The following is an 18119-nucleotide window of genomic DNA, read 5'->3' on the forward strand; positions in this document are numbered from 1 at the left end:
TGCACATCTAAGTGCGTCTTTGAAACATTCGGCAATTCAGACACTGCCTACGGCCTCATCAACCAGCACCAGGATTTCAGTACCTACAAGTCACGTCCCTCAAAACCTTTTTGACTTTTAGATGGAAATCATCATCAACACACCCTTATTGCACTTTTGTCACCTCTACACAACCAATTCAGCCTCTATTAGACTTTTTTGGTGTTTGGAGTAAGTAGTGCAGCCCCCAGCATTCATGTCCAAATCTGAATGAGGTACAACATGTTCAAGTTAACTGGTACCTGCTGTTCTGCATAGAGCTGAAATGGTCAGGTGAACTCCACTCCAAACAGACCATAAAACATTCTGCGGGTAAAGTAATAGATTCTGATATTTACAGAACCAACGGTATTTCAGCAAGACATCAGTTAAAATAAGAATTTACTTACCGATAATTCTATTTCTCATAGTCCGTAGTGGATGCTGGGGACTCCGAAAGGACCATGGGGAATAGCGGCTCCGCAGGAGACTGGGCACAAAAGTAAAAAGCTTTAGGACTACCTGGTGTGCACTGGCTCCTCCCCCTATGACCCTCCTCCAAGCCTCAGTTAGGATACTGTGCCCGGACGAGCGTACACAATAAGGAAGGATTTTGAATCCCGGGTAAGACTCATACCAGCCACACCAATCACACCGTACAACTTGTGATCTGAACCCAGTTAACAGCATGATAACAGAAGGAGCCTCTGAAAAGATGGCTCACAACAACAATAACCCGATTTTTGTAACAATAACTATGTACAAGTAATGCAGACAATCCGCACTTGGGATGGGCGCCCAGCATCCACTACGGACTATGAGAAATAGAATTATCGGTAAGTAAATTCTTATTTTCTCTAACGTCCTAGTGGATGCTGGGGACTCCGAAAGGACCATGGGGATTATACCAAAGCTCCCAAACGGGCGGGAGAGTGCGGATGACTCTGCAGCACCGAATGAGAGAACTCCAGGTCCTCCTCAGCCAGGGTATCAAATTTGTAGAATTTAGCAAACGTGTTTGCCCCTGACCAAGTAGCTGCTCGGCAAAGTTGTAAAGCCGAGACCCCTCGGGCAGCCGCCCAAGATGAGCCCACTTTCCGTGTGGAATGGGCTTTTACAGATTTTGGCTGTGGCAGGCCTGCCACAGAATGTGCAAGCTGAATTGTACTACAAATCCAACGAGCAATCGTCTGCTTAGAAGCAGGAGCACCCAGCTTGTTGGGTGCATACAGGATAAACAGCGAGTCAGATTTTCTGACTCCAGCCGTCCTGGAAACATATTTTCAGGGCCCTGACTACGTCCAGCAACTTGGAATCCTCCAAGTCCCTAGTAGCCGCAGGCACCACAATAGGCTGGTTTAAGTGAAATGCTGAAACCACCTTAGGGAGAAATTGAGGACGAGTCCTCAATTCTGCCCTGTCCGTATGAAAAATTAGGTAAGGGCTTTTATAGGATAAAGCCGCCAATTCTGAGACACGCCTGGCTGAAGCCAGGGCTAACAGCATTACCACTTTCCATGTGAGATATTTTAAGTCCACAGTGGTGAGTGGTTCAAACCAATGTGATTTTAGGAATCCCAAAACTACATTGAGATCCCAAGGTGCCACTGGAGGCACAAAAGGAGGCTGTATATGCAGTACTCCCTTGACAAACGTCTGAACTTCAGGAACAGAAGCTAGTTCTTTTTGGAAGAATATTGACAGGGACGAAATTTGAACCTTAATGGACCCTAATTTGAGGCCCATAGACAGTCCTGTTTGCAGGAAATGCAGGAATCGACCCAGTTGAAATTCCTCTGTAGGGGCCTTCCTGGCCTCGCACCACATTTACGCCAAATACGGTGATAATGTTGTACGGTTACATCCTTCCTGGCTTTGATCAGGGTAGGGATGACTTCATCCGGAATGCCTTTTTCCTTCAGGATCCGGCGTTCAACCGCCATGCCGTCAAACGCAGCCGCGGTAAGTCTTGGAACAGACATGGTCCCTGCTGTAGCAGGTCCTTTCTTAGAGGTAGAGGCCACGGGTCTTCCGTGAGCATCTCTTGAATTTCCGGGTACCAAGTCCTTCTTGGCCAATCCGGAGCCACGAGTATAGTCTTTATTCCTCTCCTTCTTATGATTCTCAGTACTTTTGGTATGAGAGGAAGAGGAGGGAACACATACACTGACTGGTACACCCACGGTGTTACCAGAGCGTCCACAGCTATTGCCTGAGGGTCCCTTGACCTGGCGCAATATCTGTCCAGTTTTTTGTTGAGGCGGGACGCCATCATGTCCACCTTTGGTTTTTCCCAACGGTTCACAATCATGTGGAAGACTTCTGGGTGAAGTCCCCACTCCCCCGGATGAAGATCGTGTCTGCTGAGGAAGTCTGCTTCCCAGTTGTCCACTCCAGGAATGAACACTGCTGACAGTGCTATCACATGATTTTCCGCCCAGCGAAGAATTCTTGCCACTTCCGTCATTGCCCTCCTGCTTCTTGTGCCGCCCTGTCTGTTTACGTGGGCGACTGCCGTGATGTTGTCCGACTGGATCAACACCGGCTGACCCTGAAGCAGAGGTCTTGCCTGACTTAGGGCATTGTAAATGGCCCTTAGTTCCAGGATATTTATGTGAAGTGACGTTTCCATGCTTGACCACAAGCCCTGGAAATTTCTTCCCTGTGTGACTGCTCCCCAGCCTCTCAGGCTGGCATCCGTGGTCACCAGGACCCAATCCTGAATGCCGAATCTGCGGCCCTCTAGGAGATGAGCACTCTGTAACCACCACAGGAGAGACACCCTTGTCCTTGGAGACAGGGTTATCCGCTGATGCATTTGAAGATGCGATCCGGACCATTTGTTCAGCAGATCCCACTGAAAAGTTCTTGCGTGGAATCTGCCGAATGGAATCGCTTCGTAAGAAGCCACCATCTTTCCCAGGACCCTTGTGCATTGATGTACTGACACTTGGCCTGGTCTTAGGAGGTTCCTGACTAGGTCGGATAACTCCCTGGCTTTCTCTTCCGGGAGAAACACCTTTTTCTGTACTGTGTCCAGAATCATTCCTAGGAACAGCAGACGTGTCGTCGGAATCAGCTGCGATTTTGGAATATTTAGAATCCATCCGTGCTGTCGTAGTACTACTTGAGATAGTGCTACTCCGACCTCTAACTGTTCTCTGGACCTTGCCCTTATCAGGAGATCGTCCAAGTAAAGGATAATTAAGACGCCTTTTCTTCGAAGAAGAATCATCATTTCGGCCATTACCTTGGTAAAGACCCGGGGTGCCGTGGACAATCCAAACGGTAGCGTCTGAAACTGATAGTGACAGTTCTGTACCACAAACCTGAGGTACCCTTGGTGAGAAGGGCAAATTGGGACATGGAGGTAAGCATCCTTGATGTCCAGAGACACCATATAGTCCCCTTCTTCCAGGTTCGCTATCACTGCTCTGAGTGACTCCATCTTGAATTTGAACCTTTTTATGTAAGTGTTCAAGGATTTCAGATTTAAAATAGGTCTCACCGAGCCGTCCGGCTTCGGTACCACAAACAGCGTGGAATAATACCCCTTTCCCTGTTGTAGGAGGGGTACCTTGATTATCACTTGCTGGGAATACAGCTTGTGAATGGCTTCCAATACCGCCTCCCTGTCGGGGGGAGACGTTGGTAAAGCAGACTTCAGGAACCGGCGAGGGGGAGACGTCTCGAATTCCAATTTGTACCCCTGGGATACTACCTGCAGGATCCAGGGGTCCACTTGCGAGTGAGCCCACTGCGCGCTGAAATTCTTGAGACGGGCCCCCACCGTGCCTGAGTCCGCTTGTAAGGCCCCAGCGTCATGCTGAGGACTTGGCAGAAGCGGGGGAGGGCTTCTGTTCGTGGGAAGAGGCTGTCTGCTGCAGTCTTTTTCCCCTTCCTCTGCCCCGGGGCAGATATGAGTGGCCTTTTGCCCGCTTGCCCTTATGGGGACGAAAGGACTGAGCCTGAAAAGACGGTATCTTTTTCTGCTGCGAGGTGACTTGGGGTAAAAAGGTGGATTTCCCAGCCGTTGCCGTGGCCACCAGGTCCGATAGACCGACCCCAAATAACTCCTCCCCTTTATACGGCAATACTTCCATATGCCGTTTGGAATCCGCATCCCCTGACCACTGTCGCGTCCATAATCCTCTTCTGGCAGAAATGGACATCGCACTTACTCTTGATGCCAGAGTGCAAATATCCCTCTGTGCATCTCGCATATATAGAAATGCATCCTTTAAATGCTCTATAGTCAATAATATATTGTCCCTGTCAAGGGTATCAATATTTTCAGTCAGGGAATCCGACCAAGCCACCCCAGCACTGCACATCCAGGCTGAGGCGATTGCTGGTCGCAGTATAATACCAGTATGTGTGTATATACTTTTTAGGATATTTTCCAGCTTCCTATCAGCTGGTTCCTTGAGGGCGGCCGTATCAGGAGACGGTAACGCCACTTGTTTTGATAAGCGTGTGAGCGCCTTATCTACCCTAGGGGGTGTTTCCCAACGTGCCCTAACCTCTGGCGGGAAAGGGTATAATGCCAATAATTTTTTAGAAATTAGCAGTTTTTTATCGGGGGAAACCCACGCTTCATCACACACCTCATTTAATTCATCTGATTCGGGAAAAACTACGGGTAGTTTTTTCACACCCCACATAATACCCTTTTTTGTGGTACTTGTAGTATCAGAAATGTTCAAAACCTCCTTCATTGCCGTGATCATGTAACGTGTGGCCCTACTGGAAAATACGTTTGTTTCCTCACCGTCGACACTGGAGTCAGTGTCCGTATCGACCTGAGGTAACGGGCGCTTTAGAGCCCCTGACGGTGTTTGAGACGCCTGTACAGGTATTAACTGATTTGCCGGCTGTCTCATGTCGTCAACAGTCTTTTGTAAAGTGCTGACACTATCACGTAATTCTTTCCATAAGACCATCCAGTCAGATGTCGACTCCCTAGGGGGTGACATCACTAACACAGGCAATTGCTCCGCCTCCACACCATTTTCCTCCTCATACATGTCGACACAACGTACCGACACACAGCACACACACAGGGAATGCTCTGATAGAGGACAGGACCCCACTAGCCCTTTGGGGAGACAGAGGGAGAGTTTGCCAGCACACACCAGAGCGCTATATATATATATATATATAGGGATAACCTTATATAAGTGTTTTTCCCTAATATAGCTGCTGTATATATTTATATGCCAATTTAGTGCCCCCCCTCTCTTGTTTTACCCTGTTTCTGTAGTGCAGGACTGCAGGGGAGAGTCAGGGAGCCTTCCTCCAACGGAGCTGTGAGGAAAAAATGGCGCCAGTGTGCTGAGGAGATAGGCCGCCGAGAAGGGGGCGGAGCCTTTCTCCCGCTTTTTTATGGAAAAATTGGCAGGGGTTAAATGCATCCATATAGCCCAGAAGCTATATGTGATGTATTTTTTGCCAAAAAAAGGTGTTTTATTGCGTCTCAGGGCGCCCCCCCCAGCGCCCTGCACCCTCAGTGACCGGAGTGTGAAGTGTGCTGAGAGCAATGGCGCACAGCTGCGGTGCTGTGCGCTACCTTATTGAAGACAGGACGTCTTCTGCCGCCGATTTTCCGGACCTCTTCAGTCTTCTGGCTCTGTAAGGGGGACGGCGGCGCGGCTCTGGGACCCATCCATGGCTGGGCCTGTGATCGTCCCTCTGGAGCTAATGTCCAGTAGCCTAAGAAGCCCAATCCACTCTGCACGCAGGTGAGTTCGCTTCTTCTCCTCTTAGTCCCTCGGTGCAGTGAGCCTGTTGCCAGCAGGTCTCACTGAAAATAAAAAACCTACTTTAAACTTTTACACTAAGCAGCTCAGGAGAGCCCCTTGGCCTGCACCCGTCTCGTTCGGGCACAAAAATCTAACTGAGGCTTGGAGGAGGGTCATAGGGGGAGGAGCCAGTGCACACCAGGTAGTCCTAAAGCTTTTTACTTTTGTGCCCAGTCTCCTGCGGAGCCGCTATTCCCCATGGTCCTTTCGGAGTCCCCAGCATCCACTAGGACGTTAGAGAAATATAAAGCAAGCAATCTTATAACTGAATGAGCTTTAAATTTAACAACCTCGCTGAAATTCCCACCAGTTCCGTGACATGGAAACCTATTACATAACCCCCTCTGTTTGTTTCTCTAAACATTTCCCACCTCCATTCAGCACCATATACATTAATAATCACGCTAATAAAATAACCTTTGCCGACTACTTACCACAGGAAGCAAACTGCAAGGACAGAACACAACTCTCGTGAAGATGCAGCTGGTATTTATCAGGTTTGGAAACATGTAAGACTTCAACGTTACTGCTCTCCATACCAACAGCCAGCCACTCCCCTGTTGGACAGTATCCCAAGGAAAAGATCTGCAGGTAAAAGAGAAAATATAAACCACTACATGTGCATGAACCTAAACTGTCTTACCGTTATAGCTTTACTGCAATATCCTAAGAGTCAGCACAACCTGCCAATGGTCAACCATCGGGAATGTGGTGCTGCCATTTCTCTTATGTTGCTCAACACCCTTCCAGTACCTGGGAATTGAAGTCATGTTGCTGAAGCTGTCTTCCTTCTCTCAGGTCCCAGCATCGAACAGTATTGTCCAGACCACCAGTCCACAGCTTGGTGCCATCATGAGAAATGTCTATACAGCTGGCACCATCTGTGTGCCCCTGAAATTGCCTAAAAGGTGGAGCCAGAAAAAAATAAAATAAATGTTTCCCTAAAAATTTTAGGGGGACATTTACTAAGCAGTGATAAGAGCGGAGAAGTGAGCCAGTGTAGAAGTGGCCCCATCAACCAATCAGCAGCTCTGTATCATTCTATAGTATGCAAATTATAGATGTTACTTAAGTGCTGATTGGTTGCCATGGGCAACTTCTCCACTGGCTCACTTCTCTGCTCTTATCACTGCTTAGTAGATGTCCCCCTTAGAAAGGTCAAATCACTACACGAGAAAGATTTCAAGGACTACCCCGCAGTGGCTGAAAAACTTTAACCAACCGTTATATAGTAAATAAAAGAATCCTCAAAAAGATTAATTACATTATTTTCAAAATGTTTTTTTTTATCATGAGAAAGTACAGCCATAGAAATAGACATACAACATGGTTGGTAAAAGTACAAGAAAAGCATTATTCCAGATAATGATTAAGAAAAAACAAAAGGTGTGCACCCAGATAGGTCATGAAGCACATTAGCATAACTTGAAACTCTGTTTTCATTATATGCAAAACTAAACCATATAATCAACAGAGAAGAGAAGGAACAAGGGAAGGGGACAAAATACAAATGTGGTTTTAATGACAAATGTTATAGGTTGTAAAACATGTTGTATTGGATAATGGATTAGATGTTTTACATGTGCTGAACTTTAAAAAATGTTAGTCACAGTTGTAGAGTATCTTACTGTAGATAAAACAGTAAAAAAGTTTCCATAAGCAACCATAATCCAGCCGGATATAGAGAATTACGTACAAAAGCAAGTGAATAAAGATAAGGGAAGTCAATGCTAGTAAAGAAATACCAAACAGTATAGAAGAGGAACATGGGTAAGGAAAGTAAAATAATAAAGGACCTACACTTGCCTCACACACTTTCTTAACTCGCACAACTTACTGGACCCACTTCAGTCAGACCTTGGTTCCCAATACTCCACACAGAGACCGCACTGACTCAAGTAGTGAATGATCTAGTCACTGCGAAGCCTAAAGGCCACTACTCACTTCTTATTCTTCTAGATCTCGCTGCTGCATTTCACACTGTTGACCACTCTTCTCATACAAATACTACAATCCCTAAGACTTCAGAACACAGCCCTTTCATTGTTCTCATCCTACCCATCTGTTCGCTTTTATTTAAATAAAGTACTATTTACTAAACAGATAACGAAAAGACAAAGATAGCAAAGAACATTTGAGCAACAAAATGCTAATTTACAGTAAATGCATAGATCTGCTGTAAACGTACAGTGACGAAAACCAATTTTCTGATAAAGAAAATAGGATTTTAATACCTACCGGTAAATCCTTTTCTCTTAGTTCGTAGAGGATGCTGGGGACTCCAAAAGGACCATGGGGTAATAGACGGGATCCGCAGGAGACATGGGCACACTTTAAGACTTTGAATGGGTGTGAACTGGCTCCTCCCTCTATGCCCCTCCTCCAGACCTCAGTTATAGGAACTGTGCCCAGAGGAGACGGACATTTCGAGGAAAAGGATTTTGTTAAACTAAGGGTGAGATACATATCAGCTCACACCACACCACACAACATGGCATTCAACTAAACCCAGTTAACCGTGTGAATCAAAACAGATCAGCAACAGCCTGACCTTTACCAAACACAACCTTTGTGTAACTTAAACAACAACTATGTACAATTACTGCAGATAGAGTCCGCACTGGGACGGGCGCCCAGCATCCTCCACGGACTAAGAGAAAAGGATTTACCTGTAGGTATTAAAATCCTATTTTCTCCTTCGTCCTAGAGGATGCTGGGGACTCCAAAAGGACCATGGGGTTTATACCAAAGCTCCAAAACTGGCGGGAGATTGCAGATGACTCTGCAGCACCGATTGAGCAAACATGAGGTCCTCATCAGCCAGGGTATCAAACTTGTAGAACTTTGCAAAAGTGTTTGACCCCGACCAAGTAGCTGCTCGGCAAAGCTGTAATGCCGAGACGCCCAGGGCAGCCGCCCAGGATGAGCCCACCTTCCTAGTGGAATGGGCCTTCACCGATTTCGGTAACGGCAATCCAGCCGTAGAATGAGCCTGCTGAATCTTATTACAGATCCAGCGTGCAATAGTCTGCTTAGAAGCAGGAGCGCCAACCTTGTTGGCCGCATACAGGACAAACAGAGCCTCTGTTTTCCTCACCCGAGCCGTTCTGGCTACATACATTTTCAAAGCTCTGACCACATCAAGGGACTTTGAATCAGCCAAGGCTTCAGTAGCCACAGGCACCACAATAGGTTGGTTCATGTGAAACGAAGAAACCACCTTCGGTAGAAATTGTTGACGAGTTCTCAACTCCGCTCTATCCTCATCTCGCGTCCGTGGTCACCAGAATCCAATCTTGGATGCCGAACCTGCGACCTTCTAGAAGGTGAGAACATTGGAGCCACCACAGGAGAGAAACCCCGGTCCTGGGGGACAGAGTTATTTTCCGGTGCATCTGCAGATGGGACACTGACCACTTGTCCAGTAGGTCCCACTGAAACGTTCTTGCATGGAACCTGCCAAACAAAATGGCCTCGTAGGCCGCAACCATTTTCCCCAGCACTCGAGTGCATTGATGAATCGACACTCTTGGCGGTTTCAGAAGTTCCTTGACCATGTTCTGGATTTCCTGAGCTTTATCCAACGGGAGAAAAATCCTCTGCCGTTCCGTGTCCAGGATTATGCCGAAAAACGACAGCCGAGTTGTCGGAATCAACTGCGACTTTGGCAAATTTAGGAGCCAGCCATGCTGTTGCAGCACCTGCAGGGAGAGCGCAAGGCTTTTTAGCAACTGCTCCTGTGATCTCGCCTTTATCAGGAGATCGTCCAAGTACGGGATAATTGTGACCCCTTGCTTGCGCAGGAGTACCATAATTTCTGCCATTACTTTGGTGAAAATCCTCGGGCCGTGGAAAGACCAAACGGCAACGTCTGAAATTGGTAGTGACAATCCTGAACAGCGAACCTCAGGTACGCCTGATGAGGAGGAGGATAAATGGGGACATGCAGATAAGCATCCTTTATGTTGACTGACACCATAAAATCCCCCCCCCCCCCCCCACTCCAGACTGGAGATCACCGCTCGGAGAGACTCCATCTTGAATTTGAAACTTTTCAAATACACATTGAGGGATTTTAAATTCAGAATTGGTCTGACCGAGCCGTCCGGCTTCGGGACCACAAACAGGCTTGAAGAAAAACCTCTCCCCCCGCTGTGACGGGGGAACCTCGACAATGACCCGCTGCTGACACAGCTTTTGTACTGCCGCACACATTACCTCTCTTTACGGAAGAGAAACTGGCAAGGACGATTTGAAAAATTGGCATGGGGGCACGTCTTGAAACTCCAGCCTGTAATCTTGGGTCACAATTCCCAGTACCCAAGGATCCAGGCCCGAGAGAACCCAGACCTGACTGAAGAGTTGAAAACGCGCTCCCACCGGTGCGGACTCCCGCAGGGGAGCCCCAGCGTCATGCGGTGGATTTGGCAGAAGTCGGGAGGACTTCTGCTCCTGGGAGCTTGCCACAGCCGGCAATCTTTTTCCCCTTCCCTTACCTCAAGGAAGGATGACCCACCTCCTTTACGGAATTTATGCGACCGAAAGGACTGCATTTGATATGGAGGCGTTTTCTTTTGCTGTGGAGGAACAAAAGGCAGAAGAGGGGACTTACCCGCGGTAGCTGTAGAAACCAGGTCCGCGAGGCCTTCACCAAACAAAAAACTCCACCCTTGTAGGGCAGAGCCTCCATAGCCTTCTTAGAATCAGCATCACCATTCCATTGATGAGTCCACAACGCCCTTCTAGCCGAGACTGCCATGGCATTGGCCCTTGATCCCAAGAGGCCAATATCCCTCGCTGTCTCTTTTAAATAGACTGCAGCGTCCCTGATATGAGCCAGAGTCAACAGCACGCTATCCCGATCCAGGGTGTCTATGTTCGATGACAAGTTATCCGCCCACTTTTCAATCGCGTTATTCACCCACACCGAAGCGACAGCCGGTCTGAGGAGTGTACCTGTCGTGACATAAATAGATTTCATGGTGGCTTCCTGCCTCCGATCAGCAGGATCTTTAAGGGACGCCATTTCAAGAGATGGTAGCGCCACTTTCTTGGATAAGCGCGCTAGAGCTTTGTCTACCGTGGGTGTTGCCTCCCACCCAACCCTATCCTGAGAAGGAAACGGGTATGCCATAGCAATTCTCCTGGGAATGTGCCACCTCTTGTCTGGCATTTCCCAGGCTTTTTCAAAAAGGGCATTCAGTTCATTAGAGGGAGGGAACGTAACCTCCGGTTTCTTCCCCTTATACATACAGATCCTTGTCTCAGGGACAGCCGGATCTTCCGTAATATGTAACACGTCTTTTATAGCCACAATCATGTACTGAATACTCAGCCACCTTAGGATGTAACTTCGCATCATTATAGTTGACACTGGAATCAGAGTCCGTGTCGGTATCTGTGTCTGCTATCTGGGTAAATGAACGTTTTTGGGACCCAGAGTGCCGAGTACCATGTCTCCCATGGATTGCCTCCACGCTTGGCTCTGAGACTCAGATTTTTCCAACCTCTTGTGCAACAAAGCCACACTGCTATTCAACACATTTTCACACATCAACCCAATCAGCAGTCGGTGGTGCCGACAGAGTCACTCCTTCATTTTGTTCAGCTCTCACACTAAACTCCTGGGAAGAGCATTCAGTTTCTGCCATGTCGACACACACGTACCGACACCCCCACACACCCTGGGCTAAAGGGGACAGACCCACAGTAAGGCCTTTCAGAGAGACAGAGAAGGAGTTTGCCAGCTCACACCCAGCGCCACCCCAGTCTGAAAACAAAATGCCCCAGACCTATAAGTGCTTGTAATATAATACAAACAACCACCAAATTATGTGCCCCCCCTTCGTTTTTAGCACCCTGTTACTTGTGACAGCAGTGGAAGGGCCAGGAGCAGCGTCTCTGCAGCAAGCTGTGGAGAGAAAATGGCGCTGGTCAGAGCTGAGGAGGAAGCCCCGCCCCCTACAAGGCGCGCTTTGGTCCCACTATAATTATACTAGCGGGGGTCTCAAAACAGTGCCTATGCACTTTATTTTAGCCAGATATTGCCCAAAAGAGGTTTACATTGCCCTGCCCCCCCCCCCCGCGCCGCCTGTGTCAGCGGGAGCAATGGCGCACAGCGCTACTAGTGTGCGGTACCTTAGGAAGACTGAAGTCTTCTGCCGCCTTCCGATGTCTTCTTTGCTTCGGTTACTCACCTGTCTTCAATCTTCTGGCTCTGTGAGGGGGATCAGACCCTCTGGAGCTAATGGTGTCCAGTAGCCTAAGAAGCAGAGCCCATCAGTCTCACAGAAGTAGGTCTGCTTCTCTCCCCTCAGTCCCACGATGCAGGGAGCCTGTTGCCAGCAGTGCTCCCTGAAAAAAAAAAAACCTAACAAAAGTCTTTTAGAGAAACTCAGTAGAGCTCCCCTAGTGTGTGACCAGTCTCCTCTGGGCACAGAATCTAACTGAGGTCTGGAGGAGGGGCATAGAGGGAGGAGCCAGTTCACACCCATTCAAAGTTTTATAGTGTGCCCATGTCTCCTGCGGATCCAGTCTATACCCCATGGTCCTTTTGGAGTCCCCAGCATCCTCTAGGACGAAGGAGAAATTGAGCAGAATATGAACCTTCTCGAAGGCAATGGCAAAAGAAGAAGAAAGAGAACCGAAAGTGGAAAAAAGGAGAGAAATGAAGAGCAGCTGGGGAGTAACGCGAGTAATGGTAACAGCAATAAAACCAGTTCAGGGAATAAATTATGAAACCGAGCAGAGGCGGTCTGGATGGACAGCCATGGCCCCAGATTTTATCAAATGACTTAGATGAGTGGCTGATTATACAAGTCCTGATCGCTCTGTCAAGTGTCTGCTTCTCAGCATCCACATCTTCTTCGCTACCTCTTTCAGTTGTAGTAACTTAAGTCTCAGTATTTGCTGCACAGAAACGGTTAGTAAATACTAAACCTATTGTCTGTAACCATGTCTAATACGGATCAAAACCATAGTTGCCTACCCTCCCGCATTCTGCGGGAGACTCCCGGTTCACCGTGGAGCCCCCCCCCGCTGCCCCAGAAAATGAAATAATCCTCCCGGATTCCCAATTTCCCGGTCAAGAATTCAGAGTGCGCATGCATGTTCTGATACTTTCTGGCCACTGCGGAGTTGTGGGATGCGGCACTGCCATTGCAGGGGAGTAAGCGCCTAACACAAAGGACGGACTGCCTGCCTTCCCAGCCTCACGCCACGCGCCCCCCCCCTCCCCCCGGACGGTCACACAGCTACAGAGAGGGAAAGAAGCACAGGAGACGGAGGCTGACTGCGTTAGGAGCTAATGTACAGCCTCGGCTCACACTGCCCGAGACACAACTGACACAGCCTGCACAGTGCACTGCAGTGAGACTCCGTCCCACACGCAGCAAGGTGACAGCAGCAACTATTATTCACAGCCCCCAGGACCTGCATGCAGTATGTAATCACGATCTCCCTTTATTGCTGGCATTACCAAATTCCACTTTTACTCGAGGTCCACAGACTTGACCCTATCTGCTCAACCATCCTCACCCCCCACCCCATGTCACTGCCTTTTGCCCTGTGAATGGTCTCTGTCTCATGTTAATTGTTACACACCCTAGTCGGGTGTCAGATTTAGAGCAGCTGCAGTTCTAGCTTGTCCTGCTGGAGAAATAATATATGTAAAATACAACCAGCGGAGACAGACACTTAACCCCTTGCTGCACATGGCCATGGACAAACAGACCTTCTAACAGGTTCATATTTACTATAGGGAAAATAATATTTATCTGTGATGTTTCAGGCACTTGAATGTAAGCTCCTCTATAGATCTGGCAAATGCACACTATAGAGGTTAATTTAATAGAAGCATAGTGCAATTGTGACTAAGTCCAACCCAGGGGTCTAGACTGCAACCCAAAATCATAGATGCCGACTGTTTTTCATCTGGGCCCCCGCTGTCCCACAAATTACCCTACGGCTCCTGGATTCCCTCCTGTCAGCATTTGGACCTTGGGTCTATGATGGTGGTATGGAGTCAGGAGGGGTCAAATACATCTAATCCATGTAATGTAGGTGTAGCCCTGCCGTGTAATGTAGCTGTGATGTTGGTGTGTAGCCCTGCCGCGTAATGTAGGTGTGATGTCGGTGTGTAGCCCTGCCGCGTAATGTAGGTGTGATGTTGGTGTGTACCATGTACTGTGCTTTGTATTTTAGTTTTCACCTGCCACTGCAGAACACACCCCTGAGTGACAGTAGATACGCCCAGAGGTGGAGATAGACACGCCCCTTGGGTGGAATTTGACCCGTCCCCTCAATGGTGCGCCGCGGGCATTAGAGTTCAAGCTATAATCTCCCTGAAACTACTTTTCAAAAGTAGGCAAGCATGATCAAAACACATAATAAGCTAGAAGATAAAGGACACTATATCCATTCTAAATAAACTGAAGGAGGTTGATTGGAAAAACGATTATTTGTTGGCAACGGCTGATGTGAAATCGCTGTATACCATCATCCAACATTCATGATGGTTTAGAGGCGATACGGTACCATTTAGAAAGGAATAATTGTGTAGATCAGGAAAAGGATTTCATTGTAGAAGGTATCTCCCTAATCCTCAACAATAATTATTGTTGGTATGAGGGGGAATTACCTGCAATTGGCGGGAGCAGCGATGGGCACTAGGCTGGCACCTAGTTATGCAAATTTATTCACGGCCCACTGGGAGGACCTGTCAGTGTGGTCAGGTCACCAGTGGGGTGCCAGCCTAGTGTTCTGGGACAGATTTATACACGATATTGTGTTCATCTGGGGTGGTGGGGGAGAAGTGCCCTTGATGAGTTTTGTATACAACGCTAATGAATAAGGGGATCGATTTAAGCTTTGAAATAAGTCCTATTGAAGCCAATTTTTCGGATATTACAATATACACTGAGGTAGGTAATTTATACACAAGGAATTACACCAAGCCTTCTGATTGCAATTCCTATGTAAATGAAACGAGCAATCACCATGTCAACTGTATTCCGAAAAGTCAGTTTCAGCGTAACTGTTCTAAGGTAGAGGTGTTTGACACACAGGCTGACAAGATGGAGGGCAATTTTATGGAAACAGGGTTTGACATGAACTTGGTAAAAAAAACAAAAAACAAATAGAAATAAGAAGTAGTGATAGAGGAAAGTTTAGTGGAGAAATTAAAGAAAACACAGAAAAACGAGAAAATTAGATTCATAGCACGATATACCACCCAACACAAACAATTTGAAAAATTAGTGGAAAAACACTGGAGTTGACAAGAGATCCTGATTTGAAATCTTTCATATGTCCAAAACCCAGATTTACATATAGAAAGGCAGAGAGTTTGAAGGAAATCTTAGTAAAAAGTGCCTTCCCAGTTGAAAAGAGGACGACAAGAACAACATGTAAAGGATTTTACCGTTGTGGCTCCTGCATGTGTAGGAGTTGTAAGACAGAGCAAAAGAACGCAATATAAATCCAATGTAACCCAGCGGATATACGAAATCCGTGATTTGATTACCTGCAGTACAAAAAATGTGGTGTACCTTTTAGAGTGCGGCTGTGGTCTACAATACACCAGTAGGACCAGCCGCATGATGAAAGATCGCATTGCAGAACATTGTCGTAACATTAAAAAGGGATTTGACTTACATAGTCTTTCACTACATTTTAAGGATCATCATAGTTGTGACATTAAGAATTTAAAAAGATTTTATGGGATAAAGAAGGTCCAAGGGAATTGGAGGTCTAAAAACAGTGAAGAGAATCTAGCCGGAAGTGAAATGAGGTCCATTTTTGAATTAAGAACGCTGGCCCCGAATGGTCTCAATAATGAATTTGAGACCAAATGATTTAATACTTTGCTTTTGACCTTTTTACTTTATTCTCCCACATATGTCTTATTATTAGTGTCAGTGTTTGGTGATATGTTTTCAATTGCTACAAAAGACTAATGTGTAGCAAAAATAAAACAGATATGATGTGTGTGTGTGGATATCAGTTTAAATTGTTGAATACTAATTCCTTTTTTTCTATGTTATGTCTTTTTATATCCCATGCCTGAGGTGTGAATGTGTATAATAGACATTTGAAGGTTGTAGCAGAAAAAGTGTTGTTCTACAGTAAATAATATAGGTTTGTAACAGATCGGGCCATTAAAAAGCAGTTTTGTTTAGTCCATGATTTATTTAAAAAAACGTTTGTATTTTATTATAAATTGCTATTGAAATTTGGATTTTTTTAAATTTGTCTAATAGAAATTGAGCTGGCATTGAAGATGTTAATACTCAGCTATTTTGCTGAGTGTAGGAGAGCCTGGATGGGATGTGTGATCATAGGTTGTGTAAGAACATGTGACCCAAGAAACCAGATTTAAATGCCTGCATCAGCAGACATAAGGCACTTGATAAAGGAGAGCGGGCTCTCCGAAATGCAGTAAGGACCTGTGTGCCGCTGTCATCATCTGTAAAGGAGATGCGTCTGTGTGGAGCTGTGGGAGAGTTTGATCACAGCTGACGGGTACCTGGGTCCCCAAATCTGCAGCCGGGAAGGTCTCAGGTAATAAACAACTGCTGCACTTCTCTCCTGTATTCCACCTGTTGGACTGTGCTTATACTGGATTTTTTGTGATTTTATATGTTGTGCATACTTTTTATATAAAGACTTTTTTTGAACATCCTGCTGTTAATATTGCTTTTCCTGGGGACACTAAGAAGATCTGCTAAAGATCCCATTATATGAATGGGAGGCAGAACTTGAATGTGTCTTTGTGTGTGTATATGTTAAGCTGCTACACTGTGTACTGTGACGGGGTGTATTCCAACCAATATCAGAGGGTGAATAGATACCTTTATGGACCTACGGGTGAAAATTTAGAAGTAAGTTTGTTTCCAAAATAAATAAAGTTTTAAAAGGTGTATCGGGAAAGGAAGTCCTTTGCTGTGAATTCTGGCATTATTGGTGCAGCGCTATCTTCATTGACTTTCTCCATCTGAAGTGTGCCAACAAGTGAACTTTGTAAAAGGTGTTTTGGGAAAGAAGTCCCTGAATGTGAATTTTTATAGTATGGGTGCAGCGCAAATATCCTCTGACTTTTATATTTAAATTGTATTATAAGGTTTTATGCAGGTATTACCTTCTGTCAGTGATTTGCAGCAGTACCCAGGTAGTGCGGATACTCAGAAAAAACTAGCCATAGACAAGCCATAAAAACTAGAAACCCAAGAAAAAGGGGTGATTTAAGGAAAGAAAGCATGTCCAATTCCCCTGGAGTAATCTGATGAAATCCAGGATGGCTGGAAAATCAGTCTGCCCCATAGGAAGTCTCAGGAGGCCCTTGCAGCAGATATATGGCCAAAGACAGAAATGGAAAGGGAAGATACAGTCAGGTTAGACTTTCCGACCATCTCAGGTATATCAGTGAATGTAAGTGTAAGACAATGATCAGGGGTACCCAAATAGACAATACAGTGGGTGAGAAAGTAAAGGCCTGAGGGTAAGACTGAGCAGTATTCGGTATGTAGGTAGTATGTCGGCACTACCACTGGGACCATGCTGGGAGTCAGCTACATGGGAGGGGACAAAATTAAGGCACGACAATCCACTTTCTGAAGAAACCCAGACATCATCCAACTTTCTGTATAGCGGAGATATCAGCTGTGATATGCCCCCAAAGTTGGTAGAAGCAGAGTTAGTCTGAAGGGGTTCAGTATGATTTACAGACGGACATAATACCGACAGTCAAAATACAGACATTCATTATGCCGACATGTCAAAAGACAGACATGATTTTTTCTGGGTTTTTGTTGTCCATGTCAACATGGACACCATCTAAGTGTACTGCTGTGCTTGCCATGCTTCGGGCACGGTGCCTCGCTGCGCTCAGCACACTATTATATTCCCCCTCCAGGTACACTGGGATGGTAAAGTATGAATAAGTCTGTATTTCTTTAAAATTTCATGTCGGCATTTTGAACATGTCGGCATAATGAATGTCGGTAATTTTGACTGCTGGATCTATGCACGAGAAGCACCCACCAAAAGCAATGCGCAGCGGAACCCCTAACACTGAAACAAGCACCCAAACACAGACATCAAAGGCCAGGAAGACACGAAGAACAGAGTCTTCAAATTGGTTTTCTTTGTAAATGATTGCAGTTTTAAAAATACGGACCCTATTACATTTCTCCAAAAGTACTGTTCTGTAACAGCACATTGCCCTCACAGGAATCACAAGTTTTCCCTGACATCCTGTAGAGGTGCTAGGGAAAATTTGCAATATTGGCACTGTACACACTC

The 18119-nt window shown here is 46.3% G+C and overlaps 1 protein-coding gene across 6 annotated transcripts in view; it reads right to left on the bottom strand.

Annotated features, from left to right (window-relative positions):
- LOC134903308 (transducin-like enhancer protein 1) overlaps nucleotides 1-18119 on the bottom strand; it is a 242102-nt gene that overhangs the window by 52567 nt on the left and 171416 nt on the right. For all 6 annotated transcript variants that reach the window (XM_063914461.1, XM_063914460.1, XM_063914459.1 and 3 more), the window contains exons 18-19: nucleotides 6573-6720; nucleotides 6254-6404 (exon numbers count right to left, since the gene is read on the bottom strand). In XM_063914461.1, coding sequence (XP_063770531.1) covers nucleotides 6254-6404; nucleotides 6573-6720 — 299 coding nt within the window. The remainder of the gene's footprint in view (nucleotides 1-6253; nucleotides 6405-6572; nucleotides 6721-18119) is intronic.

Source organism: Pseudophryne corroboree, chromosome 1 (genome assembly GCF_028390025.1).
Source record: "Pseudophryne corroboree isolate aPseCor3 chromosome 1, aPseCor3.hap2, whole genome shotgun sequence".
NCBI lineage: Eukaryota > Metazoa > Chordata > Amphibia > Anura > Myobatrachidae > Pseudophryne > Pseudophryne corroboree.